General features: G+C 47.6%; 1 protein-coding gene across 2 annotated transcripts in view; it reads right to left on the reverse strand.

Annotated features, from left to right (window-relative positions):
* Positions 1 to 14362, reverse strand: part of L3MBTL1 (L3MBTL histone methyl-lysine binding protein 1) — a 35522-nt gene extending 21160 nt beyond the window's left edge. The window contains exons 1-7 of one of the 2 annotated variants that reach the window (XM_087445248.1): positions 11560 to 14362; positions 11174 to 11400; positions 10487 to 10607; positions 10072 to 10222; positions 9805 to 9940; positions 9077 to 9161; positions 346 to 431 (exon numbers count right to left, since the gene is read on the reverse strand). In XM_087445248.1, coding sequence (XP_087301374.1) covers positions 346 to 431; positions 9077 to 9161; positions 9805 to 9940; positions 10072 to 10222; positions 10487 to 10607; positions 11174 to 11400; positions 11560 to 11695 — 942 coding nt within the window. In that variant the 5' untranslated portion in view covers positions 11696 to 14362. Of the gene's footprint in view, positions 1 to 345; positions 432 to 9076; positions 9162 to 9804; positions 9941 to 10071; positions 10223 to 10486; positions 10656 to 11173; positions 11401 to 11559 lie in introns of those variants that run through there. The other variant, XM_087445247.1, reaches the window with a different exon arrangement.
* Between the last annotated feature and the right edge of the window lie 8738 nt (positions 14363 to 23100).

A 23100-nucleotide genomic window follows, 5' to 3' on the forward strand; every position in this document is an offset into this window, starting at 1 on the left:
TCCTCACACAAATAAATAAAAATGTGGGCTGAGTCAGGGCTGGACTTAAGGGCTCCCCCTCACCCAAGTCATGGAAAGATCAGCATAGAGAATTGAGTAGAATTCAAAAGTCTGCAGGCCCAGTGATGGGTGAGCCTGGGTCCCACCTCCCCATTTCTTCCCACCCTGGAAATCCCTTACAGTGAGCCCTTTTCTACTCCAGGCCCCTAACCAGTCTCTTCTCCTTCCATTCTGCCAGGCCGTTAAGGGACGTTAAATGCAGAAAACACCAGAAGGCCTGCGTTTGGTGGAAAGTCCCTTGACTGGGAATACAAGCTTGTCCTAGGTGGAAATTGTCTCACTCACGTCCTGGAAGAGGCTGACAGGGGCAGTGATGGCCTTCTGCTCCTCGAGGTAGGACTCCCACGACCAGCCTTCCTTCTCCCCTGATGCTGTGGACAGCAGACAGACAGGCTGACTCCCAGGCTGCTCCTGATGTACTATTTCCTCAGTTTCTTCTGACTCAACTCTACCTTAACCTTCAAAACAAACCTTTGTCTGTGGTCACATGCTGTCCCCTGGTCCCACTCAGCCATGATGGTGCCAGACGCGGAGGGCTCACACCTCAGGTGAAACTCAGTCTCAGGTGAAGCTACACCAAATTCCATCTGCGCCTCCCCTACCCCCAGGCCACTGCCAGAAAAACCCTGGATTATATAGCAACTAACTGAGCTTACAAAGTCTCAGCTACAGAGGGACCCTGTTCTCTGACAGAGCTGAGTGACAAGTCCTGAGCAAGAGGACTTAATCACAGCACCACCTAAGCTCACAGGGAAAGAAGAGGAAAAATAGAAATGAGAGAGAAAACATGAAAAGAAGAAACAGAGAAGAGAGGACACACGGAAATAAGAAACCCTCTTTTTCCGATTCTTCTTCCTCTGAACACTTACAAGCACACACAGAGACACAAATATGCGTTATGTGTGTGTGGTGTGCCCACCGAGTAGAGACTGATTCCACAGCCCTCCCAGACATAGACAGGCTGTGCACACAAACACATACACGCACACGCTGTGGTCAGGGCCTACAGCCCTGGGACTGTCGGGGTCCTGGGGAGGGGGAGATGAATTCCCCTGCAGAACCTTCAATTTAGCCTGAGATGGAGACCTGGCCTCCAGCACGGAGGAGAAACACCCTTCAAAGGCCAGAATAGCTGGTGATGTGTAAGGTAGGCCCATAAGACCAGCCTGAGCTGCCTTCAACCGAAGGCCACAGGTAATTATAGAGGCACCAACTCGCAAAAATCAATTCACATCCCTTGGGTATATACCTCCAGCTTCTTCTAGGAACTTCTGTCTCAATTTCGTTTTCTGTAAAATGCAGATAACTTCACCTACCACAGAAGGTCATCACGAGGAGTAAGATGTAACTTACTGTGAGTGACAGATCCTTATGAAATACAAAGGGCTGGACTCATGTCATGGGTCCTTCCTAGGTCTCCACTAAGTCTGTCTGATCTGGATTCTAGCTCTGCCTTGCTGTGGCTCACTTTCCTATTGCCCTGGACATTTGGGTTTGCAGTGATTTGTCACTCAGGAAAAAGCTTTTTGCTTTAGTTGGAACCTAAGTGGCTATAAGCATCTGTCTAGCAGCTGCCAAAATTCCCCAGTCACTGTACTAATCCTTGAGATCCCAAACATCTGACCCATTTGGACCAAAGCAAATATTTCCTTCATCAACTGATTAACCAACCCATCGAATTCTCAGAGACCGACACCCACACCCCAACCTAGAGTACATCTCTTCCTACTGTTCTTTGTCCTGAGTGAAACCTGGATTGTTGCTTAGAACAAATCACCTACTATATTCCCTCAGGAAACTCTCAGTTCTTCCACTCAGTCTTCATCCAGACTTACTGAGTAACGGAAGGGGGAGAGAGTAGGCTTCAGGATGCCAGGCTTAGCATCATCCTGCTGTTTCTTGCTCCCAGAATTCCACATCGTCCTGCATACTACTGCTTTCCTTTTTCCAAATCACCACTACTATTACAAGCCCTTCCCAGTACCCATCTCTTTCTCCCTAGATGGCACCCTTCTTTGGCTTCACTCTTTCTGAACCCTAATGTAAGCTACTTGTCAGAGTTCTCATCTCAGGCACCTCTGCCTCTCCTTGGCTTTTAACTCCGAGTTCATCTCCCGTTAGCCATACTCCAACATGGCCAAGCTCTAAGACCCCCATGCCACAGCAGAGACCTCTGACCTCTTCATTTGCCATCCCTTACCTTTCTATCGCCCATCACTGCCACTTCCCTCCCTGGGCCTTTATTTGGATTCTCTCCCTAGTTATACCACATAAGAAATATAGTCTTTACAGTTTACCATCACACACCACTTCCTTTTACCTTAACCATTCCTTTTACCATTAAGTGGTACCTCCTGTGTGCCACGGCTGCTACCAGAAACTGGGGGTCAAGGATGTCTTAGAGACTTCACATGCATAGTCTCTTTTAATCTTCACAATGTCTTGAGATGATAGGTAGGGCTCGTGGTAATCTTTCTCACAGATGAGAAGGGAGATTAAATGTAATCCACTGGAGACAGACCTGACCACTAAACCTTTTAGTAACGACTAGATTTCCTCCCCGACCAAGCCTCCAGCCTCCTCCAGTTTCCTGCATCCTTTTTCCCTGGTGAACAATGGGCTGAGCCTTTAGGTACATCCCCAACCCCAAATAAGTCCCAAAGCTCCCGTGTATGGTTGTGCAATTTGTGCACTGTACATAGATGCCCAGCCAAGAGGGTGGACGGGGGCTGAAACCCAGCATGGGGTCCTTGCAAGCCATGTGGCTGAGTCTACTATGAAGAAAGGTTGCCTTTTTCTAATTGGTCTGCTCAGAATGGGCACCTTTTCACAATTTGTACAAAGGCACCAGAAAGGCTAGCTGTGGCACTGATCCTCTCTTGACTTCCAGAAATGCTCCTTTGCTTATTCCTGCTTCCTTAGACTAGATGCTCTTGGCTAACACTTTCTCCAGCAAGCTCAGTCTGTCCAAAGCCAAGCTCGTAACTTCTCTGCCAAAGCTTGAGCCCCTTTCGGTATTCTCTCCCCTAATCAATGGCACCACCATCCATTCAGCCAGTCACACAAGCCGGAAACTTGGAGGGGATCCTTTCCGTCTCCTTTTTTTATTCCCCAGCCTCCTTTAGTCGGAGTCCCGCTGACTCCATCTCCTGGGTGTCTCTTGACTGTATCTCCACCTCTCCCCGGTCACTGTCCTTGCTGCTTTGAACCTAACCCAACAGCCTCTGAATTGATCTCTCTGCCTCAGACCCAGGCAACTGCCAGAACATCTCTAAAATAAAAACTGGTTTGTTATTTCTTTGCTTTAAGGTCCACAACGGCTTCTGATTTCTAACCAAAAACCAAAAATCCAGACACCTTTCCACAGCACACAAAGCCCTCAGTGAACTAGCCACAGCCTATCACTCCAGCCTCATCATGCATCTCCATGTTCCTGTGTGCTTCTCTGCCTTTGCACATGTTGATCCCTCTGCCTCAAAGATCCTGCCCCACTCTGTCCCATCCTATTTTTTTCTCATCCTTCAAGACCCAGCCATAGCTCCAGCACCTAGCATAGGGTTTTACACAGAATAGATGCTCAACAAATGTTTGTTAAATGAATGACTAGAAGGATGGATGGATACATGGATGAATGGATGGAATGTCACCCCACCTATCCCATGAAGCCTTCCTTGACTCCATGAGGCAGAGTTTGTTCTGTGACAGTCTTTTGTATCTACATACCTCAAACACAATACTTATTACACTATTACATAATAACTACCTATTTACATGTCTCTCTCGCCAACTAGACTGTGAGCTCTTTTTTTTTTTTTTAAAGATTTTATTTATTCATTTTTCCCCCCAAAGCCCCAGTAGATAGTTGTATGTCATAGGTTCACATCCTTCTAGTTGCTGTACGTGGGACTCGGCCTCCCGTTGGACGGAGAAGTGGTGCCTTGGGGCATGCCCGGGATCCGAACCCGGGCCGCCAGCATCAGAGCGCGCTCACTTAACCGCTAAGCCACGGAGCCGGCCCTAGACTGTGAGCTCTTTAAGGGCTGGCATTGTGTTTTGCTTACTCTAAACTCTTAGCATCTAGCCCAGTGCCTGGTACACAGTAGGTACTTAGTGTTTGGTAAATAAAAGAACAATAACAGAAATACTATATATCAAAAACTGTGGGATGCAGCCAAAGCAGTATTGAGAGGGAAATGACAGCCTTAGACGAACATATTAGAAAAGAAGAAAGGCCGAAATTAATTAAATCTGAAAATTAAAACTAATTTGCCTCATAAAATTAGAAAAAGAGGAGTAAAGTAAACCCAAAGAAAATCAAAGAAAAGAAATTAAAAAGACAAATAAAATTAATAAGGCTCTGGCAAGACTGATTAAGAAACAAAAAGGGGAGGTGAGGGAAAGGAGGAGATATTGGTCAAAGAGTACAAACTTCCAGTTATAAGAAGAATAAGTTCTGGGGATCTAATGGACAGCATAGTGATTTTAGTTAATAATACTATATTATATACTTGAAAGTTGCTAAGAGAGTAAATCGTAAATGGTCTCACCACAAAAAAGAAATGGTAATTATGTGACATAATGCAGGTTATTCTATGGTGTAATCATTTTGCAGTATATAAGTACATCAAATCAACATGTACGCCTTAAATTTACACAATGTTATATGACAATTATATCTCAATAAGGCTGGGGAAAAAGAGAAACAAAGAAAGAAGCCACACATAATAATAAGAGAAACAAAAAAGGGGGATATCACTACATACCCTGCGGACTTTAAAAATGTAAGGGAATACTATGAATAACTTGACATCCTTTTGACCGATTCTCTTCTTAATCACCCAGTCTCATGCCTACCTCTATGCACTATTGAAACTGCTCTCTTGAGTCACTGGGGCCACAATCCGATGACTTTTTCTCATTCCTCAACTCTCTTGATCTCTGTGTGCTACCAACCACCCGTTCCACGTCAGCATTTCCTTCTCGTTTCACTCTCTTAGCTCTATCTTCCTCCTCTTCTATTTCCATCACTGTTTCTTCTTTCCCCAACCCCAACCGTGCTCCTCCATGGTGGATCCCTAGAAATTAATACAGTACTTCCTCCCATCTTCTCTCTTTCTGCTCATTTTCTAGGGAAGATTCTTCAGCATGGCTTCAGTCGTTTCAGTAGAGATAATTAATAAATTAATGGTTCTAGCCAGACTTTTCACTACAAGGTCTACAGGACAGACAGAAAATGTACAGAGAAGAACAGAGTGTCAAGGTTCAAGAACAACTGATGACAAGCAGTCATCAGGGTGCCACCATGTGCTGGGTCTTTCTGTTTTAAATGTGCTACAGATACATCTCTGTATTTACCTACCTCTTATAGAGCATGGTTAGCCAATTCATAATCAGTTCATTTTAAGATACAGAAAATTTAATCAAGAGCCTGGTACTTTTGTTCAACGTGTACCTCATAGGGATCTATGCCTGGGAACACAAAACTGAAGAGGCTGGGCTCCATAATGCTATGGTCCATTCTTCACCCAGTGAGAGCCATTAAGCTGCCTTCAGCTTCTATGAAGCATAAATAGACCCTTTTGAAAATCGAATAGAAGTCATGGACCATCTCCTCAGAAAAATGAACAACTCACAGAATTTCGCGTGTGAATTTAGATTAGGGACCTCAGTTAAGAAGGCACCTTTATAGGAGGCATACTGATCAATGTTTTGTACTGAATCACGCACTCATATTCTCAACTTGTTTCCCAACTCCATATAGTACTTCTTGTATTTCAATATAAAATGTTTCTTATATCCAGTTAGAAAACGGCAAGGATCTGAACAGATATTTTTCCAAAGAAAATATATAAATGGCCAATAAGCACAGGAACAGATGTTCAACATCAGTAGCCACCAGGGAAATGCAAATCAAAACAACAATAAGATAGCACTTCATACCCACTGGGATGGCTATAATGAAAAAGACAGATAATAACAAGTGTTGGTGAGGATGTGGATAAACTAGAACCCTCATACACTGCTGGTGGGAATGCAAAATGGTACAGCGCTTTGGAAAACAATGTAGCAGTTCCTTAAAAGGCTAAACAGAGAGTTACCTTAACACGCAGCAATTCCACTCCTAGGTATATACACAAGAAAAATGAAAACTTATGTCCACACAACAACTTGTACACAGATGTTCGTATCAGTATTATTCACAGCCCCCAAATGGAAGCAACCCACATATTCATCAATAGATAAATAAACAAAATGTGATGTATCCACACAATGAAATATTATTCAGCAGTAAAAAAGAGATGAAGTACTGATGCATGCTACAACATGGATAAAACTTGAAAACACTGTGCTGGGCCGGCCCCGTGGCTTAGTGGTTAAGTGCGCGCACTCCGCTACTGGCATCCCAGGTTCGGATCCTGGGCGCGCACCAACGCACTGCTTCTCTGGCCATGCTGAGGCCACGTCCCACGTACAGCAACTAGAAGGATGTGCAACTATGACATACAACTATCTACTGGGGCTTTGGGGAAAAAAAAAAAAAAGAGGGAGGATTGGCAATAGATGTTAGCTCAGAGCTAGTCTTCCTCAGCCAAAAGAGGAAGATTAGCACGGATGTTAGCTCAAGGCTGATCTTCCTCAAAAAAAAAAAAAAAAAGAAAACACTGTGCTAAGTGAAAGAGGCCAGTCATAAGGACCACGTATTATATGATCTCATTTATATGAAATGTCCAGAATAGGCAAATCCATATATACAGAAAGTAGATTGGTGGTTGCCTAGGGCTGGAGGGGAATTGGTGGTTTGAGGGGATGACAGCTAATGGGTATAGGGTTTCTTTTTGGAGTGATGAAAACATTCTAAATTGATCGTGGTGATGGTTACACAACTCCATGGATAGACTAAAAACCAGTGAATTGTACACTTCAAATGGGTGAATTGTATGGTATGTGAATTATATCTCAATAAAGCTGTTACAAAACTGTATCTTATATAAAATATATATTTATATATATATACATACTATATATATAAGATATATATATATACATACTATATATATATATACTAAAAAAATTCATAAATTGGACATCATCAAAATGCCAACTTCCTGCTCCTCAAAAGACATCATTTAGGAAAGAAAAAGCAAGCCACGGACTGCGAGAAAATATTTGTAATATATACATCTGACAAAGGACTTGTATCCAGAATATATAAAGAAAAAAATGGTAAGAAGATAAACAACTCAATTATAAATGGGCAAACATATACATCTAAGGTAACTATAAGCAAATATAACAGGACGCTTGTCAGCTTGCTCTGAATGTGAAAAGGCTATAACGCTGAAAAGGGCCACTGCAGATACCTGATCTGGATGCGGGCAGAATGGGAGATGACATGAAAATATCAGTAACTGTTAAAATTATCAGAATAGCTATTAATGCCCAAATAAATTGTAAAGACTTTTGCAATGGTGTGTTAGCAAATGATCCTTCACACAAAATAGCTTTTGAAAAGGTGAAGGAGATATATGAGAGAGAAGGCCTGAGTATGTACACAAGTTACATGGTTCTAATGCAAACTATTGGAACACTTTATCAGGACTAGACATGTCAGGTCTGTAGAACAAAAATCCAATAGCTGGCCATCAAACTGCCAAATAGTGTAGATAAAACACAGATTTTCAACACACACAAGACACTCAAGCAACTCTGCCACCCCACCCCCACCTCCAGACGCTTCTGCCAAAAAACCCCGAAAATGAGTGGAAAATTTGTAGCCATAAATGCAAAATTCTGTACACTGATAGAGTTTTTTCCCTTGAAAAAAGAGAAAAAGGCAGAAGGGGGAAAATATCCAGAAACTAATGCTACACTAATATTCACAGTTGAGATGGTGAGTGGTATCAATCAAAAGACTTTGATTCATAAAATTCAAATCAAAAAACTGTACTGGTCAACAGGACCCAGCTAAAAGCATGCTGATTCATGAGTCTATTTCCCTAAGTAAGACAGAGCAGTTGAGCCAACAGTAGTTAGACACCATTTCCTTCCTCTGCATATGTCTTAAGGGGTCATAAGCCATTGAGAGCTAATCCTTTGGCTTCTAATGTGATAGCCTTGGGTCACTGCCGTGAAATCTGGCAGTGAAAATCTGGTTTGGCTGTAATGGGCAGAAGTGGGAACAGGCACTATAGAGTTCTGAGCTCTGGACACAGATGGGGCTCCTCTGGCTGGCATTGGATCTATCAAGGCAGAACGACATCCTAAGAACCGACCTCACCCTTTGGCTCTCTCTAGGACAGGAAAGACAGTGACTCATGCAACTGAGCCATGGTCCAAGAGGAACCACCAACATACAACTCATCCATTCAACTACTGAACAAACATATATTGAGAGTTTACTCCACATCAGTCTCTGGGCTAAGCACCAGGGATACAACGATTAATAAAATAGATTCAGTCTTGAGGGAGGAAGACAGACATTAAACAAATTGCTACACAGTATCCAGGTGATTACAAGTGTGATAAATGTTACTTAGCTCCAGTTGCCTGTTGTCACACGGGAATCCGGAGATGATAACGAAGAAGGCCTGAGGACCAAAGCTGACTATGAATGAACTTTCTTCCATTTTTCTTAGAAAATGGAAGAAACCAGAGGGTCAGAATGGGGTCCTAAGGTCAGATCAATGACCAGTACGAACTTGTTCACACCACCAAAGGGAAGCATGCCATGCGGTGCCATTAAAGGCTGCTCAAGTCTTTGGATACTGAGCCTGGCAGTGAGGACTACTCACAACTGGATAATTGAGGATAAACAAATACATGCTATAAACCCCAAGAACACACATACACTAATGCACAAACCAGAAACCTTGTCTCTCTCTCATACACACACACTAACTCATGTACATCTATATATGTACAACACACCATCACAACCGTAACTCACACTCCCAGCCTCACACTTCCAAAGGTGTAAACACACATCACACCAATATATATACACAGGCCACCATACCAGGCTGGCTGATGCTCCACTCCTCACTTTCTGGGGTGCTAGCGGTGGGCTGTCCCTCTGGATCTTTTCCTTCTTCTTGCTTCTCCTGTGGAAGGAAAGTCTGATGCCAGCTTCCTGTCCTCATGGCTCAGGGTGCAGCGCCAGCCTCTATTCCTGTCCCCTGCCTGGCTCTCTGGTCACATGGTGCTCTGCCCTAAACGGTGGAATTTCTTCTAGGCCACCAGCAGGAACAGAGATCCAGCAGACAACCCCCTACCACTTGGTCACAGACTCACATGAGTATACGCCCCCTAGTTACACAGCTTGACAGGTGGGGAAGCTGAGGGCACAAATACCTGCCGTGTGCTGATTTGACCTGCTCACTGGAACTGTCATGCTCCATCTCTTCCAGCTTCTCTGCAACTAGAGCCCTGTGCTCCCTGGCCTCTGGTCTAGTGACTGGGCTCCAGTGATGGAGCTTTCCATCTGCCTGCACATCTCCTCTGGTGCCGGTTGATGTGAATGGGACTTAGTCCTGACACTAGACTGAGAGAGGAGCTCCAGAAAAGCAGGAGAGTAATTTATTCATTTCCCCCCAACCAAGTACAGGACCTGACTCTGGGACTCCAAAATATGAGTTATTAGACGCCTTCTCTGGCCCAGCCTCATGACCTGGATTAACCGAGGGGATAGTGGGAATTGAGGTATAGCCTCCAGCCTTCCCTTCCCTCCCCCTGCCCTCTTCCTACCGTGGCCTCTGGCTCGGACTCCTCCTCTGATGGGCTCTGGTATTCCCTGCGCTTCCTCTTCTTCATGGGTTTGAGGAGCTCAGAGGCGCTGGCACAGGCGGAGTTCTGGCCTGAGGAGTTCTCCACTATGACTGACCTGAGGGAGGAGCAGCCTGAGGGGAAGAACAGCCTCCCTACACCCCCCAGCCCCTGTCCTGAGCCCTGAACAGGAATGGGGCTTTGGGGCCTGAAGGCAGAGCAAGTAGGGCTGCCCTCCCTCCCCCTTACCGCTCCTGGTAGAGCTGGGGGCAGCCATCACTGGAGGAACCAGCATCGGGACCGGCGCCTTGCTGAGGCCCGCAAGCCTGGCACTGACAGGTGCCATCATCCTCTGGAGGGTCTTGAGGGGGATCTTCTGGAGGGTCCTGGGGGAGGTCCGCTGGAGGGCCAAAGGGGCCTCAGGCCTCCCACCCCATCAAAGCCACGCCCAGGCTCCGCCCACACTGGAGCCCACGCCCCCTCAGGCCCGGCCTCACCTTGGGCCCACCTCCTCAGTCCCTTCTCCACCTGAGGACCAACTCCTGGGCACACCTGCAGAACTCGGGCCACGCCCCTCTGGCCGCGCCCCCGACCCAGGCTCCTCCGGGAGCTCAGGCCTCGCTCCACCTGCGCAGGGACCCAGCTCGGGGCCCGGGGCTCTTACCAGGCTGCTGGGTGTCCGAATCGCCACCTCCCGCCGGGGCCACGCCCTCCCGCCGCAACTCGGGGCTCGGGGGCTGCTCCGCTCCCACCATTTTCAGCGGCGCGTACTCGCTTATCCGGAACTGGAGCGCGGGAGGGTCTGAGGACTGCGACTCCAGCACCGGCCCCTGACCCACCCCCAGTGGACACGCTGCCCGCCTCCCCCCCCGCCTTACTCCAAGCCAGGCCCCCAGCAGCCTGCAGGACTCCGCCCCTGGGTGCCCACCTCAAGCCACGTCCTCAGACACCCGCGGGCCTCGGCCCTAGGGCGCCTCACTCCAAGCCACGCCCCTAAAGCCCATTCCCCACAAACCACTCCCCTAAAGCCCTGTCCTCAGAGCGCCTCTCAAGCCACGCCCCCAGAGCCCATTCCCCACAAACCACGCCCCTAAAGCCTCTGTCCTCAGAGCGCCCCTCTCCAAGCCACACCCCCAAAGCCCATTCCCCACAAACCACGCCCCTAAGGCCCCGTCCTCAGCGAGCCCCTCTCCAGGCCGCTCCCCTAGTCTCTCACTCAAAGCCCCACCCCCAGAGTCCTCCACCTCGGCCGGCATCCCCCACCCTCCGCCTCAGACCCCGCCTCCGGGCCCGCAGGCCCCGCCCCACAGCCGCGGCTCGCTGGGCCCCGCCAATCCCCACAGACACTGACCCGCAGGCCGCTCCCAGGAGGCGGGGCCGCGGCCTCCGTCCACTCCAGGAGCCGCACTGCGCTGGCGCTGGAGCTGGCCGCCGGCCCGGCGCTTAACTGCGGCAGAACGGTGGCCGTGACAGGTACGCTGCCGGCCATTCGCTCCGGAGCGCCCACATGGATCGGCTCCCGCGGAAAGCAGGACACCTCCAGGGCACTGCTGGACAGGCCAAGGGTGGCTGTGCTGGCTGCGAACAGATACATGGACAGACACGAAACAGGTGAGACTGGTGGCCCTGCCCCGATCCTGCCATGTAGGTAAAAAGTATCATGTTCTCCCCAGGATCCACACCTGCTTCGGCAGGTATGGGGGATGCTCCTCCTCCCAGACCCCTGGCTTGACCCACCTGGGATGATGAAGGCAGTAGCAGGCAGATGAGGGCCGGAACCCGGGCTGTCTCTGGGCACGAGGTGCACGCTGACCTCCCCTGTGGAGGGCCCCTTCAGTGTCCTCAGCATCTCCATTTCAGCATGCCCCTCCATCCTGGTAGGCCTACAAGCGGCACACAGTCACCAAGGCAATCAGGGAGGGAGGGAGCTTCTTTAAGGAGGAGCTGCCCACCCTCAGAGAAAAGCCTCAGGCCGGAAGGGAGTAGGGTGTCTTAGCAGACCAGGATCAAGTCTGGCTACTAGCTGTAACCAGGTCACCCAGGTGAAGGCTCTGGCCAGGCCCTGCACCTCCCCCAGTTTCTGTAAGATGAGCATGTGTGAGGGTGCTTTGTAATCTGTGACATACAGAACTGACTCCCAGGAGTATGTCTCAGGCCAAAGTTCTCTCTGGCCAGCTGTCCTCATCACATACCTCAGGCCAAGGCCAAATTCCCCTCTTTCCTGACCCTCACCTCTACTCCCATTGGAATCACTCTCTTCTCCCTCTGGGGATTCAGAGCCCTTGAGTACCAGGTTCTCCCTCACTCATACAGGTTCATCTTCCTGGGAGGAGATCTTTCCTGATCCCACTCCCTCCAACTCCAAGCACAGAGTGGGCACCCAAACATCTGTTGAACAAATGCATGCATTTGCAGAGCAAAGAGGTGGTGCATGAGAACCCAGGCAGTGCATGATTTCCCTTTAATAAAGCAAGGGCGGTGGAAGCATTTAATCAATAGTTGGTTGAACAGGTAAATATATGAAAAAAAAAGACCTAGTGCCACAACAAATATACTTAATAGCTATCATTACTTAACTCCTAAAATGTGTTGGCCACTGTCCTAGATGCCCTACCAGCACTATCCAGTAGAATTTTCTATGATGATGGAAATGTCCTATGCCTACACCATCCAACACAGTAGCCACTAGCCACATGTAGTTACTGAGCACTTGAAATGTGGCTAGTGTGACTGAGAAACTGAATTTTTAATCTTATTTAACTTAAATGTAAATAGCCACAGTGGCCATAGTTATTGTATTGGACAGCACAACTTTATATATATTATAATTGGCCTGTCGACTCTACCTCCAAAACACATCTCAAAGTCCAACCACTTCTCTCCATCTCCATTGCCACCATGCTGGTCCCAACCACTATCAGTTTTCCTTGGACTTTGCCATCAGAAATTGACCATCAGAAATTGCCTCCCAACCCATCTCCCTTCTTCCTCTCCTGCCATCTACAGTCTATTCTCCAATAAGAGAAAGCTTTAAAAATGTAAACCAAATCACATAATTTCTCTATCTAAAATCCTTCAATGGCCATCCATTGCCCTTAGAATAAAATCAAAGTGCTTCACCCTATAAAATGTGCCCTCTATCTTCCTCTCTGACCTCATCCTCCATCACTCTTCCCTTGTTCTCCACCCTCCACAGACTCTGGTTTCCTTCTATTGCTTGACAGACATTCCCATCTCAGAGCCTTTGCCCTTGCTGTTCCTTCCTCCTGGAATGCTCTTCCCCAAGCTCTCTGCTTGGCTGCCTCCTTCCCATCTTTCAGGCCTCAGCTTCGTGGTCACCTCCTCAGAAGAGGTCTTTCCTGACCACTCAGTTTAAAGTAGCACACCCCTCACCCCCTCCCACTACTGCTTATCTCATTACTGTGTTTATTTCTTTCACGTCCTTCATTATAATCAATAATGATCTTCATTTATTTATTTGTGTGTGATCAGTCATCCCCATATAAATCTAAGTTCCACGAGGGCAAAGCCTTTATCTGTCTTGTGCACTGCTTATCTCCAGCACTTAGAATGGTGCCTGGCACACAGTAGGTGCTCAATAAGTATTTGTGTTGGATTTCAGTAATTTCAACTTGTTAATAAAAAGCACTGTATGAGTGATTGACACTTGGTTGTTTAAAGTGTTAGCAGTACTTGGCAATGGCTTCTGGCATGCAGGTAAAAGGAAAGAACGTGGGCCTAGGCTTAAGACAGAGTTAGGACACTTTGAATCTCAGCTCCACCACTTAATACCTGTGACTATGAGTAAGTAGCTTACCCTCTCTGAGCCTCAGTTTCCTCATGTGTAAAATGAATGTGGTAATGGTATCTACCTCAAAGGGCTTTGGTGAAGAGTAAATGAAAAAATATGTAAAGTCTTGATACCAGCAGGCCTTCAACAAATACCAATCCACTCCCTTTTAACAGAAATTCCAGGGAGCTTGGTAGCTTCTGGCCAGTAACATCTCAGCTGCTTGCTTGCAATGGTTGCTGTCTCTCCCACCCTCCCTCCTGCTGGTGAAAAAATTCACTTATTTTCCAGTTTTTCTTCCCTAAAATAGGGTCCATCCTCTATATTATAGAGTGTATACTCAGGTAGGCAAAGGCGAGATATAGAACCTGATTAATTAAGGCAACATGCAAACCAAGGTTTGTTTTCCTTTTTTTTTTTTAAATTATAAAATAGAATTCCCTGCATTTCAATTCCAATTATTTTGCTTTGCACAGCTGAAGTACTTGCACCATTTTTAGTTCTTTTAAAGAGAGTCAATCTTTTTACTTAAAACACTGGGGTCTTTTAAGGGTACTCCTTTAAGGGTACTCCAATGTGGGTACTCCTGAAAGAATTCCATTGTTGTAAAACCTATCACATGTCTCAGGTGTGTCCAGGAAGAGTGGCTGAGAGGACTGCTCTTCTGTTCAGCTGTGCTGCCCTTTGTTCCACACACACTGGAGGGCCGACTTGGGGTCAGAGCCATTCTGTGCTCTGGGAATTCAGTCTCAAATAAGACCAAGAGCTCTCATGAAGCTTATGTTCTAGAAATAAGGGATAAGGGTGAGGCTGGAGATATAAATTTGAAAACCATCCCATATAGATGGCATTGAAAACCACAGGACTGAGTACAAACAAAAAGCCAGGAGCCTTGGAGCTCACCAAGATTTATAGTTGGGAAGAGGAAGAAGATCTAGCAAAAGAGACTTAGAAGGAACCTGCAAAGAGGTGAGAGGGAATCCAGAAGAGTCTGGGCTTCTGGAGGACACATGAGGAAAGTTTTCAGGAAGGTGGGACTTCTCAATGGTGTTAAATGGCATGGACACATCTAGTCAGATAAAGAGAGCTGACCATTTTAGCAATATGAGGTCATCAGAAACCTTGACAAGAGCCCTTTCAGAAGAGCTGTGGACACAGAAACCTGATCAGTGTGGGTTCCAGAGAGAAATCATTGATTAGTCCAATATTTATTGAGCACTTGTGATGTGCCAGGCATGGTTCTAGATTACGCAGATTTGTCAGTGACCAAAACAGACAAAAACTTCTGCCATGGAGTCTACATTCTGGTGGCAAGACTGACAAGAAGGATTGGTCTTCATAGGAGAATGGGAGAAACAAAAAGTGGAAACAGTGGGATGAACAACTCTTTCAAGGAGCTGTGATGTGAAGGGGAGCATGGAAATGGGGGATGGTATTTGGAGAGTAAGGTGGTCTCAAGGAAGGGTTTTTTAGTTGTTTTTTTTTTAATTTTTTTTTCTCATGATGAGAACTTTTTTTTTTTTTTTTTTGGTAAGGAAGATTTTCGCTGAGCTACATCTGTGCCAATCTTCCTCTATTTTGTGTGTAGGACACTGCCACAGCATGGCTTGATGAGCAGTGTGTAGGTCCGTGCTCCGGATCTGAACCCACGGCCTGGGGCCACTGAACTGGAGCACGAGAACTTAACTGCTATGCTATGGGGCTGGCCACTGGTTTTGTTTTTTTAAATAGGAGGTGTCACAACATGTTTGTAGCTGATGAAAATGAGCCTATAGAGAGGAACAAACTGACAGTGCAGGGGAAAAAAGAGTAATTGTAGAAGACAAGTCCTTGAATATGCAGGAGGGGAGAGGATCCAGTGCACATGTGATGTTGGGACTCATCACATACGGTTGTGGGCTCCTGGCTAGCAGCACCTACCGTTTCTGTGTTCTTTCTCCCCAACTAGACCCTTAGCTTTCCTGAGGCCTGGAACTGCCTTCTCTGTGATTTGAATTCTCCCCTTCTCTACCACTATCACCTGCCATATTTGTGGCTCACACAGCATTTTCATAAGCATTGTCCCACTAGGTCCACACAACAGCATGACCAGTCTGAGATAGCTCCCAGGCCTGAGCTGGGTGAAGGGACCCATCCACTCCTACCCCTGCAGCCTGGTCACACCTTTAGAATGCCACTTCTGTGGGCTCTACACATTCTGTTCCTTCTGTTTGGTACCTTTCCACATCCCATATATCTGGAAAATTTTCAATCATCCTTCAAGATCCAGCTTCAGTGACACCTCTTCTATGAAGCCTTCCTAGAATCAACCCTCAAAAGAAAGTTAATCACTCCCTCTACTGTGCTCCACTCCACCACAATCTATGCATTAACTTGTCTGTCTCCCCCAGAGACCAGAACAAAGCACCTGGCATGCAAAGAGCCTGATCCAGAGATTGCACTGACAGTCACTGAATGAATGAATCAGAGAGCTGGGAGTAAAGAGTGGTCAATAATATATGGAGAAGAAACAAATAGTACTGAAAGTCATAAACGGCTTAGCCATTCTTGCCTTAGGTACTAGAATACTACTGTTTCCTCCTGTGCCGCTCAGAGGCTGGGGGAGGAGGGTAGAAAGTGGGAGGTCCCGGCCGCTGTGAAGGTTGTCATTGGCAGTCCTCAGCTGTCAGCTTCTCTCGGAATTGCCCTCAGCCAGAAGAGCTGCCTCGCCCAAGTGCCCTCTCCTGGAAGCAGCCATCTGTTGACTAGTCGATACGGGGCATAAAGGCCCCGACCCCTTGCCTCGATTTGGGCCATCTCTGCAGGGCCATCTCAGCTCCAGAGCTTCCCTTGGGACAGGCTGAGGGCTCTGTTGAGACTACACGAGCAGTTCAGCTTCTTCCTCTGCCCTACCTCCCTGCTGTCTTCACTCCCCTACGGGTGATGCTCCCAAGGGCACTCCAATAAACCTACACTCACGTCTCCCTCTCAGTCTGTTTCCAGGGTACCCGACCTAAAACAACCCTTGGATCCTCCGCCCAGAGCAGTGTCTGGCACATAGCAGATGCTCAATAAATATTTATTGACTGAATGCACCCATGTTTATTTTCTCTCGGCCTGTCGGCCAAGGTTCCCCCCACCCTTTGCCCTTCAAGGCCTCGTATACAACAGACGCTCAATAAATGCCCTCTTTCTAGGTGTTGGGGGTGGCAAGCTAGCGCCCCAGACAGACACACCCGACACCCCGAACACACCCTCAGAGCCCCAGAGAGACTGAGCGCCACAAACTTGGGGCCTCGGCCCCGCCCCCTGCCGCAGGTGCGGCGGGAACCCCGGAGGGCGTGGAAGCCGGTTCCAGGGTCGGGACCCGCCGCCCGCTCCCGAGTCCTCCCGGGACTAGTGTAGACGGCAGCGGGCGGGGCGGTCACGGATCCGTCAGCCTCGCAGAACGGTTACTTTTCAAAACGCCAAAATGGCGGAATTCTTTTTATTCTTTCCCTTTACTGCAAAAGAAAAAAAAAAAATCCACTTTTCCGTTATAAAAATCGGAAATTAACGGTAGAAAAGAGAAAGTTTGCCAAATGACCCATTTCCTAAGAAAACCGCCCTCTACACCCTCTTTTCCATTAACAAAAAACTCTTAATTGACTGCATTTCTTTAAAATCGAAGCCTCCTCCCTCCCCCCTCCCACCCCCGATCGCGGCCACCAGCAGCAGCAGCGCGGGAGACGCGCCCGCCTCGTCCAGGAGCCCCGCACCCCCGGGCCCCTGCGCACTCCGCCCAGACCCCCTTCCACTCGGTTCCCCCGAGCCTCCTCCCCAGCCCGCGCCCCCCGCCGGAGGCGCTCGGAGGGAGCGACGCACCGGGGCCGCGGAGCCGAGGGCGCGTCGTGCTGGGCCGGGCCGGCTGGCGCGGCGCCCCCGCACCCCGGGGTGCGAGTCCACCAGCCCGCGGCATCCCTACCTGCAAGGCCAGCGTGCGGCCGCCCGGCGCCGAGCTGCGGTCCGAGCCCCGCGCAGCGCGCGCCTGCGCGACCAGGGGGGCGGGCCCGCCTCCCTGCAGGATACCGGGCGCGGACCGCGCGCGGAGCAGGTTTAGGGGGCGCGGGCCCAGGGGTTCTGCGGCGCCCGCGCCCTCTTGCCTTCCTGGGAGGCGCCGGCCGCGTGGGCCTAATGTCCGCTCCCTCTGGGGCCGGACTGCTGCGCGGGCAAGGCTGTTCCAGATTCTTCCTGCCCCCCACCCCCTGCATCACAGCCAGCAGCGCACAGGGGGCCGCGGGGACCACCGAGCCCGAAGAGAGAGCCTGGTGGGCCTCCGAGCTGAGCGGTCAGTGACAAAAGACGACTCCCGCACGCAGCCCAGCAGGGTCGCTGCGCTGTCCAACGCCTTCTCACCGCACCTGCCCAACACTTGGAGAAGGGGAGCCACGAGCGTCAGAAAACGGCCTCAGGAGGGTTGAAGGGCCGAGCGACCAGAGGAAAGGAGGTCCCGCGCGGCGTGGATTCTGATCCTGGCCCTGCCTGGCATAAAGGGAGGCATCAGCCGCGCCTGCGTTTGGATGACCCCATCGCCACACATCACTTTATCCTCCTGGTTCTCTATTTCTTCATTTGTAAAGACTACCACCTACTTCATGGTGTCTGTTTGTTTTCAGTAATGGTTGCTGTTGTGGTGTTGCCTTGAGTAAGTCACTGCTTCTCTGTGCCTCAATTTCCCTGGCTGATCTAACTAGTCAAATTGCCCGGTTATTGGTTCTTGTAGCACAAAATACCTTTCTTTCTTACATACACCAGAGCTGTAACTTCACGTATATTTGTGTAATTCGAAAGGTTGAGACTGCAAGCTCCAAAAGGGAAAGAAACACATTGGTTTTTGTATCCCTAGCACCTAGCACAGAGCTGGACACTGAGTGGGTGCTCAGTACATATCTGTTGACTACTGATGTACTGCATGCGGATGAAAACAGGGCAACACTTGGTATGGCCGAGCCAGGGCCCCTCTCCCACACCAATGATTTAATCCTTTATCTTACAGAAAAGGACACTGACATCCATTTGGCCTAAGGTCATGGCCACAGGTCAGACCTCCAGACACCCGACTTCCAGTCCAGATGTGAAAAGGGCTTCTGGATAATCGTAGGCAAATTCCCCAAATTGTTGTGATCCTCAGGTTTAAATTTATGCAGACTTTAACTATTCTGGTTGCCACGCCAACGCATTACATGTGTTCTTCCTCGCTGCAATGTCAATTTTTAATCACATCTCGTATTATTGGGAACAGGATTGCATCAGTTGAGGATGCTGGTTGCCATAACAATGGAAGTCTCTTTATACACACCAGTACACACACAACCATCCGCTCATTTTCTCTCATCTCTACCCAGACTATACTTGTTCTAGACTCCAAAAGATTTTAGGCATTCAGAAGACTAAAAGAAAGTGGTGAAACTACACAAACACACGGGTTCTCAATAACAATTGCATCTTTCAGACAGTGATTCAGACAGACAAGTGGAATCTGAGCTGGCAGGACGCAGGAACGAACAACTAACAGTGATCTGAGTTGCTGAGACATTATTTTTCTGCTCATTGACAGTATTTTGGTGGTCTTGATACCTTTCATGGGCTTGCTTGCTTGAACACCTTCAGGAATGGAGAGGCCCTCCCAAGTTGATGTGATTTGGGGAAGGTTCTGCCTCATATAGCTAGAGTTTGCACTGCTGGTCCATTTTGCCCTCAGGAGCAAGTGAACAGTCCAGTCCTTCCCTCCAGTGACAGCCTCCTCTTCTACAAGTTAATCGCCTCCAGTGTCTTCCCCAAGTTAACTCCCCACCCAAAAGTGGACCCAAACTTTTCTTGAAATATTGAATAGAAGCACTGAGGAAACTGTTGTTTGTAAGCAGCCATACCTTTCTGTTCCTACAGAGTTTAATTCACTGTTGGGGCAATCCATGTATTTTAGGAAAATCATCAGGATGTGCCCTTTATGTAAGTGTGAAAATACTTTTGGTTCCAGTGACACAGCAGACTTTGCTAATAGGGAGCTCTTTCTAGCACAAACACTCCAAAATCCCAGATAAAATATTACAAGGAAGCAAGCAAGCAAAGGAAGGAAAGTAAATTCATGGCTGAACCTGCAAGAAGGGGAAATCAGCAGGAGGCAGAAATAGAGTGAAATAGAGCAACAACGGGGGGGCTGATGTCTCTCTCATCCTCCAGGTGGTTATTGGCTAGAGACAGGAACCAGCTGCTACTGACTTGGGTTTCATCACACACCTAATGACAGGAGATGAGATCCTGGGTCCCTGTGATACTCGGAGTTGGAACTGAAACCTGTGCATAAAGACTGGACACTCTGTACCCCCAGACTATATACTTGTGGGCCCCATGGTGGGAAAGGCAGGGGAGGCACAAGGTTTCAAATACGATTAGCTTCAGTTCCTGCTTTCTCCCTGGGCCTGGGTGTATGTTATCCAGAACATCAGAGACTGACAAAATTTGTATTTGGCTTTGGGAATTTACTGTTGCAGCTTATTTTTGTGAAAAACGGGTCTGTGACCACTAGGAAAATTTGTCTCAGTGAGGGCCAGAGCTTCAGCTATTTCCCTTATCCCCACCCTGCAAAATACCTGAACCTTGTTCTCAACATACTGATAGAATTCATGTCCTATGATGATGCTGAGGAACCCAATGAAAAAGTATCTCTTGATCAAGCTGTATTAGTCTTCTATTGATGCTGAACACAGTACTACAAAGGTATGGCTTAAAACAACACAAATTTATTATCTCGCAGTTCTGGAGGTCAGAAGTCCAAAATGGGTCTCACTGGGTCTCAAGGGGTCAGCAGAGCTGCATTCTCTTCCGGAGGCTCCAGGGGAAAATTCTTTTTTTTTTGTCTTTTTCCAGTTTCTAGAGGCCATCTACATTCCTTGGCACGTGGCCCCTTCCTCTATCATCAAAGCCAACAATGGCCAGTCATGTTTTTCTGAAGTTACAGCACTGATTCTCTTTTGCCTTTTTTTTTTTCTTGTGAGGAGGACTGGCCCCGAGCTAACATCTGATGCCAATCCTCCTCTTTTTTCTTGAGGAAGATGGGCCCTGAGCTAACAACCATGGCCATCTTCCTATACTTTATATGGGACGCTGCCACAGCATGGCTTAACAAGCCATGCGTCTGTGCGCCCAGGATCCGAACCTGCGAACCCCGGGCTGCTGCAGTGGAGCGCCCTGCGCACTTAACCACTTGCGCCACCGGGCAGGCCCCCTCTTTTGCCTTCTATTTTCATCTTTTAAGGACCCTTGTGATTACAGTGGGCCGACCCAAATAATCAGGATAATCTCCCTATTTTAAATTCAGCTGATCAGCAAACAATTCTATCTGTAACCTGCTTCTCCCTTGCATATAACATAACATATTCACAGGTTCCAGGAATTAGGATGTGGACATCTTTGGGGGAACCATTATTCTGCCTACCACATAAACGAACGATCAAGTTGGTCAAGTAACTAATCCTCTTATAAAGTGCCCTCGTTCATAGTTACCTTCATACAACTTCAACGTTACTGTGTGCTGAGCTAGGCTGATGGAAGTGATTCATTTATACACATTAAAATTAACTACTCATTTACAAAAGTTACAGAGATCCAAAGAACACAGAATACAACAATTAAAACAAGTTCTTCCAGAATAAGCAAGTAGTCTGTGCAGGTATTGGAGAGGTTGGTCTATAACCTGATCCTCAAGTTACAGATGGCAACTTGGAGACGTAAATCCATTCAAATGATCCTTTTTGGGAAAGTATGTAGACCAATTACCAAAACAGAAGCAGGGAGTGATTGGAAAGTACCAGGTCAGGATGTTTCTGAAGCACATGCTTTAGAAGCTCATGACAGCTCTCACAGCTCAGCTCATATAAGGAATGAGAACCACTTTGCATTGTAGGGCAAATCTCATGGCAGCCAATGCCACTGCAAGGAATGAAGTATTAAATTTGACAAATTCCTGTTTAATGAAAGGACGGTGTAAATCCCCCAAATTTTGTGTAATAGGATTCAATTTATGTGATTTTGACGTACAGTCCTGCATCGCTTAACAATAGGGATATGTTCTGAGAAATGTTGTTAGCCGATTTGGTCGTTGTGTGGAACATCAGAGTGTACTTACACCAACCTAGATGGTATAGCCTACTACATGCCTAGGCTATATGGTACTAATCTCATGAGACTACTGTTGTATATGTGGTCTGTCACTGAAATATCGTCATGCAGCACATGCCTGTATGTGGAATTAGGTTTCATTGTGGGAGACTGCAGTACTTTGAATAGCACAATGTGTAAACCAGGAATTTTCAGGCTAGATCTCTAGGGACATAATTTGAGAAAAAGGGGTGAATTGGAGAAAGAGATTGTTGGTGGTTGGGAGAGTATTCCAGGGAATTCCTCTACATCAACCAGAGTAGCTCTATTTTAAAAAATCAGTTTAAAACTTAAAAAAAATTTAAACAGGGAATTCTGCTAAGGATCCTGGAAAAGTCAAGTCTTGCCTTGGCACCAGGATCCAGGGACAGGGTCCAGTTCTACAAAGCCTTGTACTTTGCACTTTTAATCCTCACTGACCCTCTGACGAAGGATGCTCCATTTTAGGGACGAGAAGTGTGAGGTTCAGAGAGGTCCCCAGCCTTGGTTAAGGCCTCACAAGCTAGTACACAGCCAAGCTAGGACTTGATCCTCTCACCTATCTTTTCTGCTGCCTCTGCTCTACCTGACATATGTTCCCACCACTGTCACCTGCCTGACCTCCACCATCTCTGCACAGACCTCATGCTTCTAGGAGGCAATGCAGGCAAGTTTCTCAGGATTAGAGCGGATCCGAGGTTCCGCTTGAGGGCTTCCAGAAACATGGAAATCCTGGGTTAGCAGCGGGGAGGATATCCCAGCAAGGTGTAGGTATTAGAAAGGGCAAATATGGTTTGTGTTAGGTGAATCTGGAGCATGTTCAAGAAGTGGGGCTTTGTTCTAGACTGGACAGAGACACTTTTGAGTCATGCTCACCACTGTATCTCCAGTGCTTAGAACAGTGCCAGCACAGAGTAAGTGCAGAAAGAGTACATTTTTACTACTGGTATTGTGCTATGGTACACAAACCAAAAAGCTAGATATATACAGTTGTATATCCTTTCCCAAAAGTATGACACAGTGTTTTATTTCCCAGTACCAAGGATTTTTTCCCCAAGGAATTACCTTGTCAAGTGGAGACAAACATCACCTAAGAAAGGTAACCGAGGAACCGGAAGCCTCCGTAGAAGCCTTTATCTTGCTTTGCTCTGGCTCTGTCTGCTCCAGGCAATCTTCTGATTTCATTTATCAGGTACCTTCATGTCTTAGTGCATTCGGGCTGTTATGACAGAATACCGTAGACTCGGTGGCTTATAACAACAGAATTTTCTCAGTTCTGGAGGCTGGGAACTCCACGATCAAGGTGCCAGCACCTTTGGTGTTTGGTGAGGGCC

The sequence above is a fragment of the Ceratotherium simum genome, chromosome 21, assembly GCF_057802395.1.
Source record: "Ceratotherium simum simum isolate JZ-2026a chromosome 21, ASM5780239v1, whole genome shotgun sequence".
Taxonomy (NCBI): Eukaryota; Metazoa; Chordata; class Mammalia; order Perissodactyla; family Rhinocerotidae; genus Ceratotherium; species Ceratotherium simum.